Below are 22,500 nucleotides of genomic sequence, written 5' to 3'. Positions count from 1 at the left end.
CAGTTTTTTTCATATTTTTTTCCCTCATACTGAAATTTCACTGATACTGATCTTGTACATTGATTCTTGTATATCAGCCTGGCTTTAATGTGATTGTCAGGATCTTGCTTTTTGTGTACATGTACCCTGTAGCTCGTTACATCTAATTAGATTGACCTCACTTTATTTGGCAGGCCTCTGAAGGCACTCTATAAAAAGGAGGTGGCTGGCGGAGAGCAGTGTGTGTCACCTTGGGGAGGATGGATGGCTTGTGCAGTGTTGGATAGTGTATGTGTGTGGGTGGGGGGAGTGGTTGGTGTAATATGACTGAAAGATAGCTTGCTGGGAGTAAACCACATCTAGAGAGTCAGCCATGACCTCTGACACCTGACCAGTGTGTCTTTGTCACTTCTCCTCCTTCTCTCCTTCACATACTTTTCCCTCTCATCCCTGACACTTAGCTGAGGCCGCTAAATCTACTGTTGGCAGCTGAAGCCTCTGCTTCACCCCTCAGCTTTGCTCCCTGGCCTGTTAATGGCTCATAGCGCCCTGTATGAATGTCTTTTATTAATATATACTAGGAGTAAGCAATAATACGATGTGTTCTCATTATTGTGATTAATTGTCACAATATGCTTTTCCGAGCAAATTCTAGATATTGTCAGTAATTAACACTGACTAAGTTTCATTACGAATTGAGCATGATTAGGCCAGTTTAGTTGCATTTAGTGCAGTTTGTAAAACACTGAATAAAAATCGTTGTAGGATTATTATTATTATTATTATAGTTTTTTTATATGCGGCACTACAGGTTCTATTTTGCCAGTTTCAACTAATTAAATTTTAGAAAAAAGTAATATAACATGGTACGTATCATCCATCCATCCATCCATCCATTTTCTAAGCCGCTTCTCCGTCAGGGTCGCGGGGTGGTATGTAGCATGAAAATGTCAAAGTATTGTGATGTAATACTTTCACCGAATTGTCCACCTTCTCTTTTTCTTTCTCGCGGTGTATCTTTTTTTTCTGTATGGCTTTTCTTCTTTCTTTTGGTTTTAACCTTTCTCTCCTTTTTTTCTGTCTACGTTTTCTTGTTAATTCTTTTTCCTTCTCTTTTTTTCTCTGTCTCTCCTTTCTGCCTTTCCTTTTAAATCGTCTTTCATCTATTTCAATTCATTTGTTTTATTCTGTCCTCTCTTGTATCTCTTTCGGTATCTGTTTCATTCTCTGTCTTATTTCACATTGTTTCATTAGTCTTTATTTTTTTCTTCTTTTTTCTCTACTCCCTGTGTTCTCTATTTGTTTTTTTTTTTCCTCTGTGATTTCCCCACCACACACTCTTATTAAGTACTACACATACGGCACTGCTTTAGATTCTGTTTCTGTGATTCGGTGACACATCTTGTCTGCAGCTGTGTGTGTGTGTGTGTGTGTGTGTGTGTGTTGTGAGTGAGTGAGTGAGAATTATGTCAGTGATAAATCCTCTCAGCTCTGTGACTGTATGGATTCAGAGGGTGGGGCTTAGCTTGGCATAATGCTCACGGGACAGTATGCTGTCACTGTCTGAACACACACACACACACACACACACACACACACACACAATGAAAGATGTCAACCTTTTTTTCCCTTCTATTCTTTTTATTTCTTCTCATGCTGCTGTTGGCTGCCAGATTGAGCATGGTACTGTCACATAGTTTCTTTCTTTCACTCTCTCCAGTGCTCCTTCCTCTCTCCCAGTTCAGTTGTTGTGTTTTTTTGAGTGCTGGTGCTTCATAAATATTCCCGTCAGCTGTGCTTCCAGGAGAGTAAGCTAAGGAGACAGCACGACCACTAAACAAACAGACTCGCACTCAAGTTTGTTTTTATGCAGTGTCACAACATGCATATGTTTTGCATAGATCTCATATATAGTGTATACAATACTGTGCAAATGTCACCCCAGCCTTCACTTATTTAATTTTCAGTCAAATGACCACTAAGTACAGGTTATTGATTTTTAAGCAGAGATTTCTGAGGAGATGTGTTCCATTTGCATAAGGAAAGATAAAGTCAGTTGAAAATAAGTAGAGGGAAAAAAGTCAAAAAGGGAGTTCCTAACAACTGCCAAAACTCTCACCACCAGATAAACAGATTTTAAGTTTTCTTCTTTGAGAGAGATGAGAAAATCAAGCTCCAGTCTGGCTTCAGATCTCAGAAAAATCCACAGGTGTTTTGGTCTATTCTTTCACGGTCAGAAGACGCCTCAGTGCTGTGGGTCTTAAAAGAAATGTAACTGTCAATGAGCTGTTACTGAGAAAAATAAATGAATGTATTTAGTATTGTTTGGATTGTGTGTAAGGGGGGGTGACTTTCACAAATGCAGGCTCATTTAGTGTGTTATTTGGTATGTTGTGCCCTTTTTTCCTCTGGTTTTCTTACAAAGTCCTAAAAATGTATGAAAACACACTAATATGTGCAAACACATCTGCATCCACATAAAACCAAGAGCCGTTTCTCCATTACCTCCCTCTCTCAGCCTACTGTGAACTGGCCACACACTCAGTGTATACTCCCTCACTCGCTGCCTCCCTTTCGTGTCTTTCTGTCTTTCTGTTTCTCACTCACACCCTCACATTCACCCCCCAGTGAAAGGTGAGCGCTGTAATCAGCCCAATCAAATAATCATGATGCGAGTGAGTCACCACAGCAATTAGAGCTTGAGCAGGAAAAAGCGCCAACAACAAAGCCCATTGTCCCGGGCCTGCCTCCCCCGAGCAGCTCAGGGAGGGGTGGGGGTCTCTGGAAGGAGGGGCAGCTGCAGGAGGGGGGTTTGTTTTGGCAGCAGTAGCTGATACCTCCAAGCCGTTTTCATGGAACAGCTTAGCTCACACTTGACCAAATCCACTGATCGATTAGCTACGGCTTAACCAAGAATTCTTATTTCCTGCCTTCTGTTACCACAGACACAACACCAGTGACACTGGGCCATCCAGAAAGGCTTGACTTTTAACCAACCTCTGTGCTGTTACCCAGCAAATCTACATTTGTTTTGCTTATACTCCATTTCTGTTAATCATATACTTATCACCAACACAGAAGTCACAGAACCAAACTTTCATTTTTCTTACATAATTTTATTGTTGCTACTCCATTTAGATTTCCCGCAAGCCTTTACCCCTTACACCATGCACATCTAATTTTTTTCTCCTCCTCCCCTGAGTTATACATGTGTGTAGAGTTTTCTTTTAAGTGTGTTCATCTGTCCAATGACATTGCATTAACAGGAGCTCAAAAAGATGGCTGGCTTAATATTTTTAGTTCCTCTCTCTTTGCTGTAGCCATAATTAAAAGCCGTGCTGTCCCAAATTGCTTCCTGTAGTGTATAGCAGTCTGTCAGTATGGCTGCATGCATCACAGCACTGTTCAGCGTTATATGATGTCTAATTGTAAGGAGATGGCAGTACATATCTGTCAGCTTATTTTTTTTATTTTTATTTTTTAAGCTTTGACTGATACCTAATATGGCAACCCTAGTTACCCTGGCTATCATAGCATTGGTGACGCTCTGCTAGTCTCCACTCCAGTCTATCAGGCTGGACTTTTAACCAGACTCTCACTCTTACACTTACCGAATCTACACTTTGATTTATTGACCCTTAATTTCAGCTGTGTTTAGGTTTATTATGGGCTCCATCTCCATTTTCCTTTCCACATTCTTTGTGTTTGCATTTTACCTTCCTCCCCAGTCCCTGAGCTGACTCGGACATCAGCACCGATTCCCTCTGCTCCCATCCAGGAAGTGGTGAGAAACGAGCTGGGACTCCGAGCGTATCAGAGACGTCTCGTGACTGCTCTGCGGCCCCCAGCACTCCAGAAGTGATCCGGCTGGTCTGCTTTGCCTGTGTTTTGAGTTGTTTCACATTTTTGCTCGTCCATCCAGCGAGCCACATGCGTGTAGTCCCTGACCCCACCGGCTGTCTGAGGAGGCTGTGTGTTATGGAGTAACTGAACACTGCTGATTTGACCTCTAGGGTCACAAACATGGAATCGGTGCTTAAAAATCATCCCCTGAGCTACTCTAAAGCCCAGCGCTCCAGTACAGAAAGCAGTGCCATCAACAGCTGTGAAAGGATCCCGAAGAGCGAGTCTGAAGATAAACACTTTGGTGGACGGAAATGGGAGTTGCGAAAAATGAGGCATAGAATTGACCTGTCCATACTCCACCCATCAATTTGTTTTTTACTGCTGCTGCTGGAGACTGCAAAGCAGTGTGGCCTATGAGAATGTTTGATTTGGTCCACCACAGAGTTAACCTAACTCCCCCTTCTGACCCAGTGAGAGAATAAACATGTTTATACTATATACAATTTATTAAATTATTATTTAGTCATTTTTTGTATTTTTATTTTAGTAGCAAAATATTTTGTAATGTTAAAAATAGTTTTAAATTTGATTTGAAGCATGCCTACCATCTTTATTTACATACCGTTTTGTCTTTTTGGGCCCAAGCCCACCTCAAATGTTGTATTTTGGCTCCCCAAGACAAAATGTTCAGGCAGCCCTGCTGTGTACCCACACTTTTAGGCTAATCTCAATTATTTTATAGATGCTTTGAAAAGAATACAGTTCAGGGCTACAGTTTCTTATTGGTTTTAAGTTAATTTTTGACAACATTGTATAAAACATGTCCAACCTTGCGACAGTTACTTAGAACAAACAAATTTGTGGGTGAGCGATGGATAAGTCAGTCAGTACTGGAGCAGCCATTATTATTTACAGCTGAATTAGCACTCTGAATGCTTACTTACTGTAGTCCGTGGGTGTGTCTTTGTGTGTGCTTGCAAGTTTTGGAAAGTGTAGAGGATGTGGAGCCCCTGCAGTGTGAGGCTCTCTGATGTCTCTGCTGTGTTGATGGTCTCATTGAGAAACAGATCTATTGCTTCTTCTTTTAGTATTACCCAACAGCAGAGGAAGTGCACACTGCCTCTGCCAGGAGAGCCGAGAGAGAGAAAATGCTGCTGAGGAGTGATAAGAAGTCCATTTTTAGCCTTCTCTAGAAACAATGCGGGTATCTCTTTATCAGCCTGTCCACCTTTTATCTCCGTTTTCGCTCCCACTTGTATATTTTCACTGCACTGACATAATGACTTCTCATTTAGAAATCACTGAAATAATATTTATACATGATTATTGTTTGACTTATCAAGTATCTATAACGCAGAATCCACACAATAGCACTGTAACCTAGCATCAATGTCATTGTTAAGAAAAACATTGTTGCGTCTGCATTGCAACACAATAACAAGCCGCTTTAAATATTAACATTGTCCCTCAACCCGTGGTTGCCTGGAGACTCCTGTCAATCATCTCTCCTCCAACACCCCCCCCCCCTTCCATTTTCCAGCCTTCAGCGTTTCAGTCATTAGCTGTTAAGTGTTTGAGCACTCGGCGGGGGGGTCTGCCTGAAAAGAGGAAGGAGGAGGAGAGAGGGAGAGGTGGGGAAAGAGAGAGATGGAGAGAGAGAAAGGAAGAGCTGGTTGAAAGGGGGAGGTGTGTAAGAGCCCACTCACACCTGCTGTTCGGAGCAACCAAACACACCACAGCGGGCATCAGAGCACCATCTCCTCATCTCCAACATCACCCTGGCCATCCTGCTGGAGGAAACAGAGGCAGAGAGAGTGATTATGTGAAGTGCATCGGCTCTTAAATGTTTGAAGTGTCGCTGTGGCGTCGCATACGATTAGAGTGGCAGGTCTAATGGCCGCAGCCATAGCAGACGCATTTTAATTAGTATTATTTTCACGCACGAGGCGGTGTGCTCCGCTGCCAGAAGGATGTGAATATGCGGTAACACCTAGGATTGAGAGTAACGATTATCTCTATGATCGATTAACTCATCGACTAGCATTTGGTTGACTAATCAAACTGTTAAACCATCTCCAGTTTCTTCTGCTTTTGTCATTGTTCAGTTCTGTCTTTGCTATAAGCACTTTCTTCTTCAATGGTGCAGCAAGACAGTAGAAGCCATATCACCCCCTGTGTTTTCTGTGGTGTATTGCAGTTTGTTGGAAAGACTATTTCATGAACATTGCTGAGCAAAGATCTTAAACTACCAGACAGCTTTGTGCGACCCACAAATCAGTTGCTCTTTTCTGCATTTTGAATTAATCTTTAATGGCGTTACATATTTGTAATTGGTCATAGGACGTGAATGTTTTCTTGTTTTTTGTTTCACTTCACTGAAGGCCTGAGAAATAGGGAAGCATTAATATGGGAGCTGCGGCAACTGCTGATGCTGAATGTTGTTCATGTGCATAACTGCTGATGCTAATACGTTTATAAAATGTAGATAATGGTTCTACATCTGCCTGAATTAGCATTAAAAAGAAACGTAACCTTTATTTCTGTGGTGATAGGGATGCAGTCAAATGACTAAAATTCAAACATTTTAGAACAGTAACCCAGTGTCGCCTAAAGCTTAAGCTGTTCTGGTGTACTGTGTGTGTGTGTGTGTGTGTGTGTACGTACATGCAGTCGTAATTGTCCAAGAAAATCTTGTTTCCGTATCGTTTGATGTGGTGTTTGATGTGTAATTCTTTCATGATGAATGAACCAAATATTTTCCAAGTGCTCTTGGAAGAAATCTCATTAACTCACTGTAAAAGTAAAGAATGTTGTTTACCTTCAGTAAAGTTAGTTTTACTTTAGACTGCTGCTGTGTGTGTGTGTGTGTGTGTGTGTGTGTGTGTGTGTGTGTGTATATATATTATATATATATATATATATATATATATATATATATATATAAATATATAAAATATACATACATACATACGCCAGAAGAAAGCCTACTTTTAATGTAAGTCAATGGTCAATGCAACCATACTTTTTTCAAAGTAATTTTAGGGCAAACTGTCTTTAACAAACAAACCTGTTTGCAGTACATATGCAGTCTGGAAATGCACATGCGCTAGCTAGCCATTGACAGTAAGTGATATGCCCATCAGCTGACCAAAATTAAATGGCTAGTTAAATTTCACACTTTTTTTCTGCAATTGTTCTGCCAGCATCATTTGGAGAAGATCAAGTGGCCCTCAGGTAATTTGTGTCTGAGAGCTCTGTAGTGTAAAATGCTTTTGTCTTTCAAGTAAAAGATCTGTTGATCCTTTTTCCCCCCTTCCCTTAATCAGCGTTGTTGACGGCTAATCAAGTTTGTGGACTGTTCATTGCAGATCCATTCACATCAGATCTGCATCTCTCACTCGTACAAGCCGCAAGAGGTTGGATGGTGCCATGAGATGTGGCATGGCCGGGCTCTGAGTTTGTGTGTGTATTGTATCCTGGTTTTGTTACACTGCAAATCTCTCACTTTGAACTGCCTAATGCTCATCAAATCCAATATAGAGTGGGGCTGACAGATGGGCAGACTGTGTTCAGAGTGAGTGGAGATTTAATATCTAAATAGCAGAGAGAGACAGAGAGAGAGAGGGGGGCGCCCTGTTTTGAGCAGCATAAAGGTCCTGACTGTGCCGCCATCACAGCTGTGACACCCCCCCCTTTCCTCCTCCCCTCCTCTCTCCATTTGTTCTTGTTGACGGGCGGAGGAGGAGTAATCTGTACACAGGCTCTTGCAGGGAGGAAACATGTCATCAACACTTGTTTACCATTATTAGTTTGAGCCTGCTAGAGGTAGGGCAGTGCGATTGCTCTCCTGCACAGAGCAGCCAAGAGCTAAGTAAGGACAGAAAAGCACGCTGGTAATTAAGTGCGCAAACAACATACAGCTTTCATTTCTGGGGTCAAAATTCAACTTGATTTTTGAGTTTTTTCTGTATTGTACAAAAGACAGACCACTCTTTCATTTAGTAATTTCCAATTAAAACAGCCATTAAGTGCAAGTTCTTGATTTTTCAATATAAGGAAAGAAGCAAGATACACATTCAACAAATATTACACAGAAGTCTCAAAAAACTAAAAAATATCACCTTTTTGTCACTTTCATGCCTTTATTATAGCTTCTGTCCTTTTCTGGAGATTTGAATTTGACTTTGTGTGCAGGGATATTTATCCACACCTCTAAAGTTCAGTCTTAGAAGTTACTTGCGTTTTCTGTTTTCCTCAATCCACATAAAAATGCATTCGATTATGCTAAAGTCTGGACTGGGATAAAAAAAATCCATTCTTCTGAGAACAGTACCAATTTTTGTTGGATTAGCAAGTTTTCACGTTTGTCTATTTCCTAAGATCTTTTGACAACTACACATCCTTTCAGACCCATGGTGGTGGTGTCTTCTTCTTATAGTGGAAGGATGAATAGTGACTTCTGTGGATTTTCTCAGATCTGAAGCAAGAGTGGAGCTTGATTTTTCTCCTGTCTCTCAATGATGATATCTTTAGGTTCTGTTCATCTGATTGGGAATGTTTTAGTGGTCCCTCAGATCTTCATTTTTATACCTCTTTTCAAACTTTTTGAATTCCCAGTTCAGGGTTCGACAACTTGTGGCTGAACTAGATATTTAGGTAAAAATAGCAGAATTGGATATTTAGGTAAAAATAAAATCCTCCTTTGCAGTAAAATAAAGCGCTACTGATTGTTCTGTACAGTTTTAACAATAAATGGTCTGAAATGCCGGAGGTAATGTAGATACGACTGCGAATATACCTTTTAATCCAGAGGACTGACACACAGACTGCTGGTCACCATAGCAACACAGACAATAGTCTTACCTAGCTAGTAGCTAACAAAGTCAATGAGAATGACGAACATTGATAAAATGGAGACGAATGGACTTATTTGCATTTATAAGCAGTCCAGCTTATCCAGTATGTTTAATCTGCAAAGAGAAACTGACAAACACTTAAGTCACAAAGCTGAAGTCAGTTTCTTGTTCCCTAGGTTCTTGTTCAGATTCTTAAGTTCCTCCTTAAATGGTGCAGGAGTTATATTCTGGTACATTTAAGGTGGAAGCTGGCCAATGAGAAACAAACTTCAGCCTTGTAAAACTGTTCTTCTTTGTGGAACATTATCCTGTCAGAGGCTCATTAAAAGCGTCTGTAGCTGAGCTAAAGATTGAAGTAGATACAAATGAGTCTTCCTTTTTGTTGGTGGTATAGGTTAAAAATATATATTAGTACATTAGCACAGTAGCTGTGTTTACATGCAAAGATTTTTGCCAATATGATTGAATACGTTCCGATTACAGATTCAGACTGAGGTGTTAATATGCACACACTATTCAACAATCTGATGGAAAATCTTCGTTTACATGCTCACTACAAGTAATCCGATGCAAAATGACATTAGGTCCAGTCAGAGTGAGAGGACTTTCTAGTTGGCGTGCTTGTGTTTTTATTTGCTTTGAAATGTCAGACTCAGAAAAACATTCCTCACATATAATTATTAAGGAAACAGAGAGAAAGACGTGTTCCGTGACAAATAAGCTGGACGTCCATCCCATCGCCGTCTTTTAAATATCAGAGCATAAACTTCGCCTCTTCTGCAGACCAGTTTCTGCGTTCTGAAAAACTGTGCTTTTGCTTTGACATGAATGCACATGCACAGAACATACTTACACGTTCTGATTGGAAATATAATCAGATTCAGGAATTTACATGGCTATTATGTTTCTACTTAACAGATTATTTACAGGTTTGCCCTCCGTTCAGTCAAATAGAAATTGTATTCCAAATGGCCTCAATCGGACTAGACTACTCCAATTTAGCTATTATTCGGATTATTAGGTTGCATGTAAACGTGGCTACTGAGACAAATTTACAGCCAAGGTGGAAAACTGGACATAAAATGTTGTGGCTCCCAAGGTGGTTTGGTTTTTGGCTGCTCTTAACATTTGAGTTGCTGACCCCTGTAGCAGTTTTTTCAAATATGTTATTGTCTAATTTCTGCAGGAGTATGCATTACTTGTTTCTAATGGCTGTTTTGAGTGGAAATTGCGTAACTGTTGGTGGTCTCTGGCTTTTGCTGTGTTACTGTATGTACTGAATACATCTTGACTCTGTAGAGCTCAGATCATATGCTAAACAGATTGCATACAAATTTTATTCCAAACCAAAAGATCGTAAAGTAGCATGTCCTTATGCAAAGTAGTGACCTTATAAAACTGTGATCTGTAAACAATAGACAGTTGGACAGGATGCACCCCTGGCTTTGATCATTGACTGTGCTTTCCATGGCATATAAGGGTATTAACCTTTCATACGTAACACTGCAGCTTTTGAGCACCTCTGACTGTATATTCAAATAAAAGCATTGAAACCGTGTATGACAAAGAAAATGAACGTTCTGATTGGGTGCTGTAGTGTTGGACTCTTCTGCATTTAGTGCTGGCTTTTTATGGTGTTGCTTCACAGCATTTGTTTATTTCAGACTATCCTGGCACACACATTGTTAACACACCTGTATATGAGTGTGTGTGTGTGTGTGTGTGTGTGTGTGTGTATGTATGTATATGTATATATATATATATATATATATATATATATATATATATATACACATTTTCTTCAATACTCTACTCTTTTGCAGAACAGAGCTGTTAGAAGAGAGTGTGGCAATGTTTTTCCTCTCTCACACGCACACCCACACTTGCACACATGCAGCTGGTTGATGCATTCTGCACTAGGGCGCACATGGAAGAGCTTTATTCTGCTGTGTGTCACAGTGTCTGGTGTATATCTGCGAGTCAGTCAGCGAGCGTTGGGAGGAAGCAGAGTCTAAGCCACATCCATCATGTGTAAGAGTCTTCCTGCCTGCTCACTCCTCACTAATCATATCATGTTTGGAGAGCAGATTAGCTCATAGATCTGTCCTCCTGATGCCACCAGTACAACGTGTTCTGTTTGGAGGCCGTTGGATTCACACTCACATGTTTGGTTTAATACCTTGTCAGGACATGTCATACATTATGTCCCATTTGTATTATGTACATGTAAGTGCCAGTACAAATTGTACAAACTTAAAATTCAACCTCAGTAACCATAAACAAACTTTTTTTTTTTTAAGAGAGTCAGAAGTATTCTGTTGATCTTGTCCTTGTAGGTTATCCCTTTTTTCGTTTGCTTTTCTTACAGATTCCAGGAAAAAATACAAAATTTGTATTAAGTTGAACAGTTGTAGATTGAAAGTTTAATCTACCAAGTGGCCAGGACCCACCGGCAATTCCAAAGTTTTATTATACACTTCTAAATCATAAGAATAACTTGGCGAGTTTGCACATACTGAATAATAAGCCTTAATATATTCTGTGTGGTTTTTTAAGGTATTAATTCTTTTTTTTCCATACTACAATGTGGTAGGGACGTGTTTCATTAATATGCATATATTTAAATATCTCTATATGCATATGAATGAAACACATCCCTACCACATATGCAGTCTTGTGCTCTAAGATACAACCAAATATCGGTTTGATACAAGTACAACAGTCTTTTTGTCTCATTATTTAACTTCTTTTAGAACATGTTAAATAAGGCTGTGTTTAAATGATTTTGTTACTTATTTCATTTATGCACTGTTTTAAGTAGGTTTGTGTAGATGAAAGAGGTTGTTTTACAAAACCGGAGATTATATGAATAACAAAGTCCAGGCAATAACAATTGTAAATTTTCGCCATGTTGTCCTTTTGGGATCAAATATTTCAGTGCTACACTTGGTACCGATATTGTAGTCAAACATCTGGTATCGTGACAACCTTCTCCACAGGCAGAACAAGCTGCGTTGTTTTCTCAGGTTCAGTTCACGACTGAGTGCCTGTGACCCTGTGTTTCAGCCTTACAGATTCCTCGCATGCTTTCACTGCAACATGATGAGGGGTAAGCGTGTGCTCTGCTGTACTCCTGGCCTTTACAAGCCTTTCCAGTCCTTCCCCAGCCGCCACCTCCTTCAGGAAGTGGGAGATCCTGGCTTGTTCCGGCAGCCACACTCAGCCCCTCTCTGAAACCAGAGCCTCTGAGAGCGCTTTGGAGTTTGGATCCGGGCTGCGAAAGAGAACCAGAAATGTAAACGCTCTGAAAATAAACCCATATTTCCTGTTAATGCTCACTGGCAGGGTCTGGTTTTGCTTAGCCTAGGGCTGACAGTGTGTGTATATGGTGAGGGAGAGAGAGGGGCCCTCCTGTTAATGTGGGAGTCACATGACCATGCTGAGTGGTCCACGCTAACAGATGAGACCTGCCAGAGGAGGTGCTGCTGCTGCGGCGGCCATGTTTAATGATTACACTAAACAGACAGCAGCGCTAGCTGTGTGAAATGTCAGCCAGCACTCAGCCAGCAGCCAGGCAGGGTCAGTGTCAGTCACAGCCAGGGCGAGACTGGGCTTTTACAAAGATGAATAGGGCAAGCGGTTTACATTTTGGTTCTTTCTGCTAGAGAGAAATGATTCCTGTTTTGTTCTGATTATTTTACCTATAGTCAGTGTTCGGTGTTCCTCTCATTACAGCCATGCCTCCGCGTTCTGCTGTCTGTTCTTGTCGGTCTTCGCGTGAGCAAGCTGTTACTCAGCAGCACATTTAAACGTGATTTCCTTTAATTCACACATCACCAATTAATTGCCCTCGCACCTCTTTGCTCAAGAATGCGATGTGTGCCACAGTTACGGTTGTTATTATTAGAGCGAGAGCTCCCTGGTGGAGCTCCAGCTGCTGACGTACTGTTTTCAGTAGCTGGGAGGCTACAGTCTGCACAGTGTCCTCAAACCACTTACTTGGAGCGTTCATGCTCAGGCCACCTCATATTTTGGGAATTGCTTTTGGGCTAGAACATATTCAAGCTGCAGTGGTAAAGTAACAAAGTTGGCAACACTGAATATGGGGTAAAAATGGCAGTTTTATAATTGACAGACATGTCCTTCCAAAATAGCTCTCCTTTTCATGTGTTGTTCATATAATACATGAGGTGTTATGAACATTGCACTGCACTGCACTACACTACATGAAATGTTGAGGCTGCATAGTCTCAAAAGCCAGGCTTCTGCCTGTTGTCAAAGGGCCTTTGTGCATTTTGTCGCTCAACATGGCCAAGATCCTCTTGGTCATTTTACTGACATGCAGAACAACTAATCACAGACCACCGATTTAGGCACAGATGATTCTTCAAAACGGGGCTGCAGCCATAAAAACCCATGCTCAACAAACGTGACTGCAAACTCTCAAGGATCAGAAAGCAGCACAGTCCTGATAGCTGTGGGCAGCTTAACATGCAATAGATATCAGACTGTCAGTGGGTGGAGCATCTGAACCTGAGACTAAGGGCAATATGGCTTCTCTTGTTTCACGGCATCATAGAGGAAATAGTCACTTGTCACACAGATGGAACTTGATGGTAAAAAAAGAGAGGAACTGAAGTCAGAATGGTTAGTTTCTGTACTGCAGCCCTTCTAAATTGCATTGGAATGCACAAACCTTTTATTCTCTTTCTCATAGACTGGTATTTTGTTTAATGGGTGGAGAGCAAATGGGTGTCATTGTGTGTAGGCAGCTCTGCCCTGTAAAAGCACCCCTTGCTCAGCTGGCCCTGCAGCCCTGTGTTCCCAGTCTGGCCTGTAAAAGCCCGGCTTTGCAGCTGTGCCTGGCCCAGCCTCCAGAGAGCACTAACCTCTCCTGCACTCTCACTGGACTTAGCATGGCTGTTCTGTAATTACTGCTCACTCTTCTTCTCCTGCTCCCTTTCCCTCCCTCTCTCCCTCCCCCATGTGCTCATACTGTCCTCCTCTTCGCCCTTTCCTTACTGTGTCGCTCTCTTTCTCTACCATTAGGCTTTGTGAAATGGTGAGGTGACATGGTGGTTATAGTAATAAAATGTATAGTGATATGTGCTTTCTGAGTGTATCACGGGTATCGCAAGCGTTTTTAGAACACTGACTATTTGCATGTTTCACAAAAAGAAAAGAGAATTAGAGCAACTGAAAGTATAAACATCCCATGTCAGCTTAAAAGTAGACTCCAAAAATTATATTGTAGTTCCCCAAGTAGCTTAAATATTTTTAAAGGGCTATTATTACTTTTTCATATTGTGACTTAAAAAACAAAAACATTATTTAATATGCATGTCAGTGACCCCCAAAAAAGTAATATGGTGCATTTGTTTCCTAAGAAAAGAAGAGCTTGAGAGTAGCCCCCCAGTGATAGCAGTTATTTAGTGTCAGCTCATTTTTTTAACCAATATCACTATATAAATTCCTCACTATATAAAACATGTACAAGGCTTCTTTTTGGTTGGATGCCCTTTTTTTTCTTTGCAAGTATTCAGACTCATTCAGAGTGCAATATTGATCAGTAAATGCTTATTATTGGTAGCTTTAGGCAGAGTAATGATAAAGTATGACTGGTTCCTGTTCATGTGTTTTCTTGCTCAAAACGGAATACAAATTTCAGATTTTTTGGCTTGGGATCATGCTTTCTCATTTCAGAAGGAACACAACTGCAGCACTGATAAATTGTTATTTATCTAAGTAGATAAAACGACAGTAGCAGCCACTTTTATACGCTGGCCTTACAGCATTTAAGAGTGTGTTGTAAAGGTGCTTTCAAGAATTGCAGAGGTTCATTTTTGCAGTATCACTCACTCCTAGTCATGTGTATGTCTGTGTGGGAGTGAAAAGAGAGGGGAGGGCAGACGGGATAAGTGTGTGAGATTGGGTTGAGGGGGATTATTCCTCTCTGGCACCACTGTGTGACTCCCAGGTTTGAAGCTCAATGCTCAGACAAAGAGGGCAGCACGGCCATTAGAGTGAGGGAGTGAATGTGCAGGAGGGTTGGAGGGGGTGCAACCTGTGTCCCTGTGCCCAAAACCCCTTCAAACCCCTCTCAGGAATGCCTCCACTCTGTAACACCCCCCTCCCAGGCACCTCCGGGGCTCAAACGCCTGCCATTGTGCCCTTGCCGAATGTATGAAGCTCAGATTTATTTCCAGCAGTGAATGGGGCTACTGAGGCAGATTGGGCACAGACGGGCCTGGCTGCGTCCAGTAAAAGTGGCTAAAAAGGCTTCTTTTTAATGGAGGCCAAGACCAAACTGTGGGTTTGTAAGGTAGCCTTAAATCAGCTGTGCATGCCTGACGGAGAGTGTGTTGACGAGGGTGCAGAGAGCCCACAGCGCCGGGAGAAAGAGCCGCAGCAGCGCGTGCAGTTTGGAATGTCACTAATCAATTCAGCTTTGTAATTGTAATGGGCTGCTCGCTGCTGCTTCCATTCTCCTTCCTGTCTGGCTGAGAGTGCTTATCTTGATAATTTGATTCTGCACAGTGATCTGCTCTGTGTGCAACATGAAAGCATAATTAGGGTTTAATAATGAAACAGTCATTTCCAGTGGAAGACGGGCTAAAAGAAAGGTCACAGGTTTCAGCTTCGTTTAGTTTCGTGTGGTGTGTGTGTGGGGTTTTTTTTTCGCTCTGCACATGTTTACATATTGTTACTGTTGCATCACTTGCGACTCCTTTTTTTTTTTCCCCCCTAGAATTCTTGGTTGGAACCGAAACATAGCGCACACTGGGCTGAAAATGTAAAAAAAAAAAAAAAAAGTGATGATAATTAGTTTCATTCTAAAATGCTGTTTATCCTTTTTAAACATTTTTGCATATAATGAGGTTTTTGAAAAACACATTTTTCTTTCTTCAATAAAAGTGGCTTTAATCATAATATGGTATTGGTATTTCTTATGTAAAGCCCTCCCCCAACAGATATCATTGGGGAAAATATTTTTGGTAGAGGTTTATAATGCGTTTTGCAACAAAGCCCTTCAAAATTAGTTTCCATGAAAAGCGGTATGTAAATTATTATGCAGGCTACAACATATACCCATGAAATCCAACATTCTTTACAACAGAGAACGGTGTGTCATCCAAAGCAATGAATTACTTTTTTTTTTGTTATCCTTTGCACTTTGGCTGTCATTTGTGTGTGTGTGTGTTTTTTTTTTTTTTTTTTTTATATTAAGTTTCTAAAGCTTAGTATAGGCACTTTTAGCATGCTAGGGGGAAGCTTTCTTTTCTGCTTATGTTCAGGGATTTTCTGTGTATGAAGTGGGATGTCTTCTTTTGCTGTCAAACCTATAGTGGAGAAGTATTTGGATGTTCCTTCTGTTCATGTTGGCATGAAAATTGGTTACAAATCACTATGAAATTGTTCCACATGGCTTATATTTTGAATGTTTATCTGCTGCTGCTCAAACTGTTTGAATGTGTTTGTGATGATTTGGTGCAGCAGTTGTTAAGTGTTAGATTTTGACACTTCACTGTTGGTCTGTTTATCCTTATGTTCAGCCAAAGTTCTCATTTTTGATGACAGGTATTCATACCTGTATTAACCACAAGAATCGCTACTTTAGTTCCTCAGCTTGTCGTGGTACTCTGCCTGTAACTGAAAGAGGAAGAGCCACCTTTTGCTATAAATCTGGGCTTTATCAGTGCTGAAATATCTCTGAACTGGGTTAGGCTGTTCGAGAGAGCTCATCCCTAAGTTACTGCGAATCCTCCAGAGGAGCTCTGTTTGTCTCCATATTTGCAATGTAACAAGCTCTGGCAGCACCTTTGATCACACAAAGAAATGGTCCAGGCTAATAGACAGCTGGCTTTAATCTCATCCGAATGGGCTGTTTCACCCTCACACATAGGAATAAAAACATGGCACTGTAGCTCTTTCCTGATTCTACTTTTAAACAGGTGTTTTGTTTTTTTGTTTTTTTTTTCTCCACCAGTTTATTGCATTTTTTTAGTTTTAGCTTCCACTGAAAATTAGCCTAGCTGTGTCGGTTATCTTGTGCATAGGTTATTTGAGCTAAATACAATGTTACACAAGACTTGGTAGCTTCTTTTTTTGCTTAGCGCAGGCCCAGGTGGTGGAAATATACTGTTACACACAGGCAGTTTAACACTCCTTCCACTGAACCCCATGAAAGGTAGCAGAGGCCTTAGAATTTCTCAACAATGAGCTCACTGCTCTCTGCTGCGGCTACAGCGGACGCAAACCCGCCTGTGCTGAGTGAGGCGGCCTGAAAGAAAAAAAAAAGAAAACAGGCTTTTGGCTCTCTGATCCACCCAGGATGTTTTTTCCAGTGGGCTGGCATGATGGCACGCTCAGCTTTTTGCGGCTGATGTGGTAATCTATAGTCACGTTAAAGATAGCTGTGATTTCTGGCCGCTGCTCCGGAGGCCCCCATTGCCCGACTTCTGCTGAGCTGTGGCTTCTTTAATGTTCTATTAAACCGTTTGAATGGTCAGTTGGGTTTGTGTGAAGGGATAATAAATATTTCATGTCAGGGAATAAAAACAGTGTTTTTACCCCTTTCTTCCCTCATCTTGGCCCTTGCTTGGAAAGCATATCGCCTCTGGGAGGTCTTTGTGACTCAGTGCTGCCACTTGCTGGTGTATTTGGGGAACTTCAGGGGGCGGCACTGCATGCAGTCCCTCAAACAGACAGCGGGTGGCGGAGTTCAAAGTGTAGCAGAGAGAAAAGGAAGCTGTGTGTGACGTGCTTGGCCGGATAGAGCTGGATTTATTCTTTACAGATGTGTGTCTGGAGTTGTATTTAGGAGTTAATCTATCATACACTTGGAATGGCGAGTGCATTTCAGCCTTAAAGCGCCTCCTTTCTCAGTGCCCAGATTGCTTTCTTCCTCATCTCCTCGTCCAAAAACACAAATGTCTTTCTGTTTACTTTATTAAAGAATTAAATGCTTTCAATCCCTTTTTAATTGACTTGGTTCCATTCAGGGCTTTTGGCACAGAATAAGAGAATCATAAAGGCACATGCAGCACAGGCCTGCGTTTGCCAAGTGGCCAATTTGTGATGCTGTTCACAAACAAATGTCTGTTTATTTTATTGGATGCTTACTTTTTCCCCCTTTCTTTTTTCTAGAGTAAACGGGACCATCTGTTAATGAGTGTGAAATGGTACTATCGCCAGTCTGAGGTACCTGACTCTGTCTACCAGCACCTAGTACAGGACCGCAACAATGAGAACGGTATGTTTTTGTGTTTTTCCCTTTCGCCCTGGTGCAAATAACCTAATGCATGTAAAATGGGAAGTAAGTGCCAGAGCAAATAACTCGTAAAATGTGAACCAAGTGCCATGGTCTACTCTACCATTTAATTTCACCATGCCAAGCGATGTGTAAGACATCCAGGTGAATGGCATCTCACATAAAAGAGGAGGTGTTTGCAAAAACACTTCTCCGCCCTTGTTTCCCTGGTAACGCTCCTTCAAACAAGACAGCGGGACTGTGAAGTGCAAATAACTTTGAGCATCCTGTGCCTTGCGATCTCCTGGTCACCTGGCACATCAGCCGTGAATCTGGAGCTGGTGCCTACATCAAGCATTAATAACAGACCCGGGGTTCTGCCTGGCTCTGTGCTGGGGCAGCTTTTGATTTGCAGCATGCTCTAATAAAACAGCCAGGCGTTCCGCGTTCCTGCCAGCCTGGCAGACACTGACTCCCCTCCCTCTGCAGTTTTCAGTCTGACGTGGCAGCCATTGCCACTTGAAGATATCACGGCAGGTTAACAAACACTCACCAAGCACAGTCATTATGGATTTGTGCCTGCAGTGTTTTTCGGTTTAGCCATTTCAGGAAGAGATTATAACATTTCCAGAGGAAATGTAATAAGCCTGTTGTCTGATGCGGTTCAAGTCTTGTATTAGGCTCAGGCATTGATCTCTTTATTGGAGTATATGTCACAGTGCAGCAGCACCAGCTGCATTTCTGCTCATATATCCACTGATGTTTATGGGAATCACAGGTGTCATTTAAAAGCCCCCTTTTCTTGTCATTATATTTTTATATGGTGTCTGTGCTTTACATAGCATATGTAAGCTAACTAGCCTTTCTTTCATGCATAATCTAGTGCGATTAGTTTAGGCTCATGTTACCTGTGTATTTTATGTTTATAGAAGAGTGCACGTCTGCTTACATCGTTATTCTGTGTTAGTTATTTTACTCCTGACGTGCTCATTATTTTCTAAATCCAGATCGTGATTCTGTAAACTTTCTATAGAATGAAGACTTCATGTGCTTGTCAGTCATGCTGAATTGTCAAGTGTTCATAGGTGACCTTACTGCTGTGTTCTTGCTTTTTATTCTTGCTGATAAAAAGACTTTTACATGATGATTGTGCATTTGTTTGCAACAAATAACATTGCAGACACAGGGAAACAGAGTGAAAACTTTAACCAATTAACATTGCAAAAGATAAAATAAAATAGTAATAATAAGAGAAACAGATACTGGTGCTTATTGTGCTTCATATCTTGAATCAGAGCCTGCTTTATGATCTTAAATTTGTGCTTCATAATTGGGCTTCCATGTGTGTAGTTACATATTTTCCATTTATATTGTGTCAAAGAGCTGTTTACATGTTTATTTTTAGCTATTTAAAGTTTGTTGTAACAAATTGTTTTCCCAGTATTTTAGTTGTCTGGTTTAGCTTTAGATGTAAATTGTATATTTCAGGAAGATGTTTATTTAATCACATTTTTAATCTTGTTATTTTAAGGAGAGTTGAACATTTATTTTTATTTGTTTTCCTTTTAAATTTCTCCTGTATTCTTTCCTAACATTTCATGTCTTTTTAATCTCCAAGTTTAAATGTTTGTTAGCATTTCATTGAACACCCCCATTTAATGTTTTTGTGTGTAAGATTTGTCTTCATGCAAATTGTCACACTTTAAACTTCAAATTTGTGACTAATGAATATCAGCTCCTTCTATTGATTATCAGCTTCCTTGTTTTGTAGCAGTCAGTATCTGTATCGGCACTGAAAAACACATTGATCAACCCTAAATATTATATTGAAACATCAAGGGCTTCATTTAATGTTATTTTTTTAATTAACAGTTCTCAGAGTTAAATGCTAAATGTAATGTCTATTGTTGCAGCAAAACATTTATTTGAGTGAATTTTCTGTTTGTCTTTTCTTCTGGTTTTGATTGCAGTATCTGGAAAATATTAATGAGAACCGGTTTGACTGTCTCTCTGATGCACTCTGTCTTTCTGTCTCTGTAGACTCTGGTCGGGAGCTAGTCATTACTGACCCTGTGGTAAAAAGTAGAGAGCTCTTCATCTCGGACTATGTGGACACTTACCATACTGCGGCCCTCAGGTAACCTGTTCAGCACCTGTTGAATAATTATGCCTGGTGATGAGTCATGCCTGCTTTTGCCTGTAGTAGTGCAGTCATGCTTAGTAGTGCCTAGAGCATTTCAATTAATAAAATTGGATTAGAGTCTTTCAGTGTACTTTTTTTTTTTTTTAATGATTTAAGCATGCATAACTGAAAGCCATCATGCTTTCCTTCTCCATGGTGAAGAAAAGCAGAAGCTTCTTTTTGGGATTTCAAACTAAAAATGATTATTATTTTTTCCTCATATTTGATTCATTTTCCCCCTGCTTTCTTTCTCCCTACACTCTTCCTTTCCACTCGCTTAACTCGAACCATCTGGAGGCAGCATAGGGAAGCACACACAAAGCCACAGCTCTGAACCACTGATTTCAGGGCAAATTAGCTGCAACTTCTGCTGCACAGAGGGCCCTTTGATTTGACTTATTACAGGGCTTTCGATAAACTCTATGAATTCCGGGAGCATGGTGTAATGCCTGCTTTGAGCCCATCATTCCTTTCATCTTCTGAGTAAGGTATTGTGTCTATGCCGGGCGCCCAAAACCACAGCATTGCCTATTATTTTGTTAGACCCAGACTGGAAACATAAAGCATAGAATGTGAGCCGGTGTCAAGATGCGGTTTGTAGGAGACGCTTGCTCTGGTTAGCGCTTCAAAGCACCCGTGTGTGGGTGGGTGGGTCCTGTGTGGTATCTGTCGCCACTTGTTCAACTGTCAGGATGAAAAGATACAAAGGTACAGTGTCTATAACAATGGGTGTGAATGGGGAGCACTCTGTTCCTCAGTATCTGCAGCTTAGCCTGCCACAAACACAGGGAAGGATGTTTGTTCAGCGCTGAATGATCACTTGTAGCTTGCCTGCCCAAATGTGTTTGCTTTAAGGCATGCTTAATGCAGTAATATGTGTGTGTGTGTACAGTGATATGTGTGTACATTTAGATGACTAATTTGTTTGCCTGTTTTTCTTTTGCAGGGGGAAGTGTAACATAGCCCACTTCTCTGACATTTTTGCTGCCAGGGAGTTCAAACCACGAATCGACTCCTTTTTCTACATTTTAGGATATAACCCAGAGACTAGGTAAGCCAGAGCTGTCTGATCATATGGCGTTATGAGCGCTGATGTGCCTGTATGACTTCATTGCACTGTCTTGTATTAGATTCATAATTAGGAATTTGTGAAATTTGGGCATGATTCACACAGCCTACTGTTTATGATCAAGCAGCAAAATAAGCATGGTTAATTTTTCCATTTAACTTCATTGCAAATGATTGGATTTGCACAGTTTTATACTGATTCCTAAAGCAGTTTGTGGCGTTTGTGGTCTGATGTGTTGAAAAAGGGCCCACGTTGTGCTTTTATTTTCATTATAATGATAATACACTTTTGAAGAGTCTAAAAACTAAAGCTAATGTTTTAGTTTGCATTCTATAAATTGGTAGCATGGAGGGTCTGTTTCATACCTTCTATTTGAACTACACTGGGTGCAATTAACATTGCCTGTCAAACCATTAATAGCTCCCTGTTGTCTCACTTTCCTGCTTAAGATTAAATTGGCTATTTGTAGAGTTTTTGGCGAATATATTCTGTAACTGAAAATTTATTACAGCTTCCATGGAATCCAAGACATTTGAAGGGTCAGTTACATTTTGCTGGACAAAGTAGTTTAATTTGTGGCTGGTTACTGTTTAAATATTAGCTAAACAAGGCACGATAACTGGTTCTTGAATCTGAATGAACTTTACATGAAGAATGCAAAGGAAAGCTCTCTTTTCTGGCTTAACAGCAAATGTTTATGACTGGTCAGTGTTGTAACATTCTTGCATGCTGTTGTCTTTTATTAATGTCTCCACACTAGCCTTTTTTTTTTCTAGAGAAAGTGCTCTTTAAGCATTTTCATAATAAAAAAAAGTAGTAGCAAACCATCCGTAATGTATTTAGTAATACGCTACCAGCACTTAGAGTAAGCTTCAATAAATGTTGCTTCAATCAATGATAATTGTTTATGATTATATCTTGGTTGTGGGCTGTCATTGCAAATTTGAGCATATTTAATATATTTTCCATAGTTCTTTTATTAAGTGAATTTTTGCAATGGTGTAAAGAGTAACAGTGATGTTACAGGTTTGCTTACGGGTTTAGTAGTCAATGGATGATCAGTTTCTTTTTGAGCTTTGTACCTAGCTTTGTGTTTAGCATTTGATTTTATGGGCTTTCATTGATGGTGGGTGGGTGGGTGGGGGGTGAGTTTTTCACAAAATTTATGAATTATGTCTTTAAGAAGTGGACTGTGTCATCTTGTCATTCCAACCCCCGCCCCCTTTGCAAAAACCTGATGTTTTGTTGTTGTGCTTGATGTTCATGCATTAATGCCTCTGTTTAATCTCTGAGTACTTGAGAAGCAGTAAGCTGTGCT

General features: G+C 40.6%; 1 protein-coding gene across 3 annotated transcripts in view; it reads left to right on the top strand.

Moving 5' to 3' along the window:
- rerea (arginine-glutamic acid dipeptide (RE) repeats a) overlaps nucleotides 1-22,500 on the top strand; it is a 185,438-nt gene that overhangs the window by 118,593 nt on the left and 44,345 nt on the right. For all 3 annotated transcript variants that reach the window (XM_037541123.1, XM_017709345.2, XM_017709337.2), the window contains exons 4-6: nucleotides 17,829-17,934; nucleotides 19,972-20,068; nucleotides 21,060-21,164. In XM_037541123.1, the coding sequence (XP_037397020.1) occupies nucleotides 17,829-17,934; nucleotides 19,972-20,068; nucleotides 21,060-21,164 (308 nt within the window). The remainder of the gene's footprint in view (nucleotides 1-17,828; nucleotides 17,935-19,971; nucleotides 20,069-21,059; nucleotides 21,165-22,500) is intronic.

This window comes from Pygocentrus nattereri, chromosome 9 (genome assembly GCF_015220715.1).
Source record: "Pygocentrus nattereri isolate fPygNat1 chromosome 9, fPygNat1.pri, whole genome shotgun sequence".
NCBI lineage: Eukaryota > Metazoa > Chordata > Actinopteri > Characiformes > Serrasalmidae > Pygocentrus > Pygocentrus nattereri.
The sequence above is the reverse complement of the archived record's forward strand: the minus strand, read 5'-3'. Positions and strand labels throughout refer to the sequence as shown.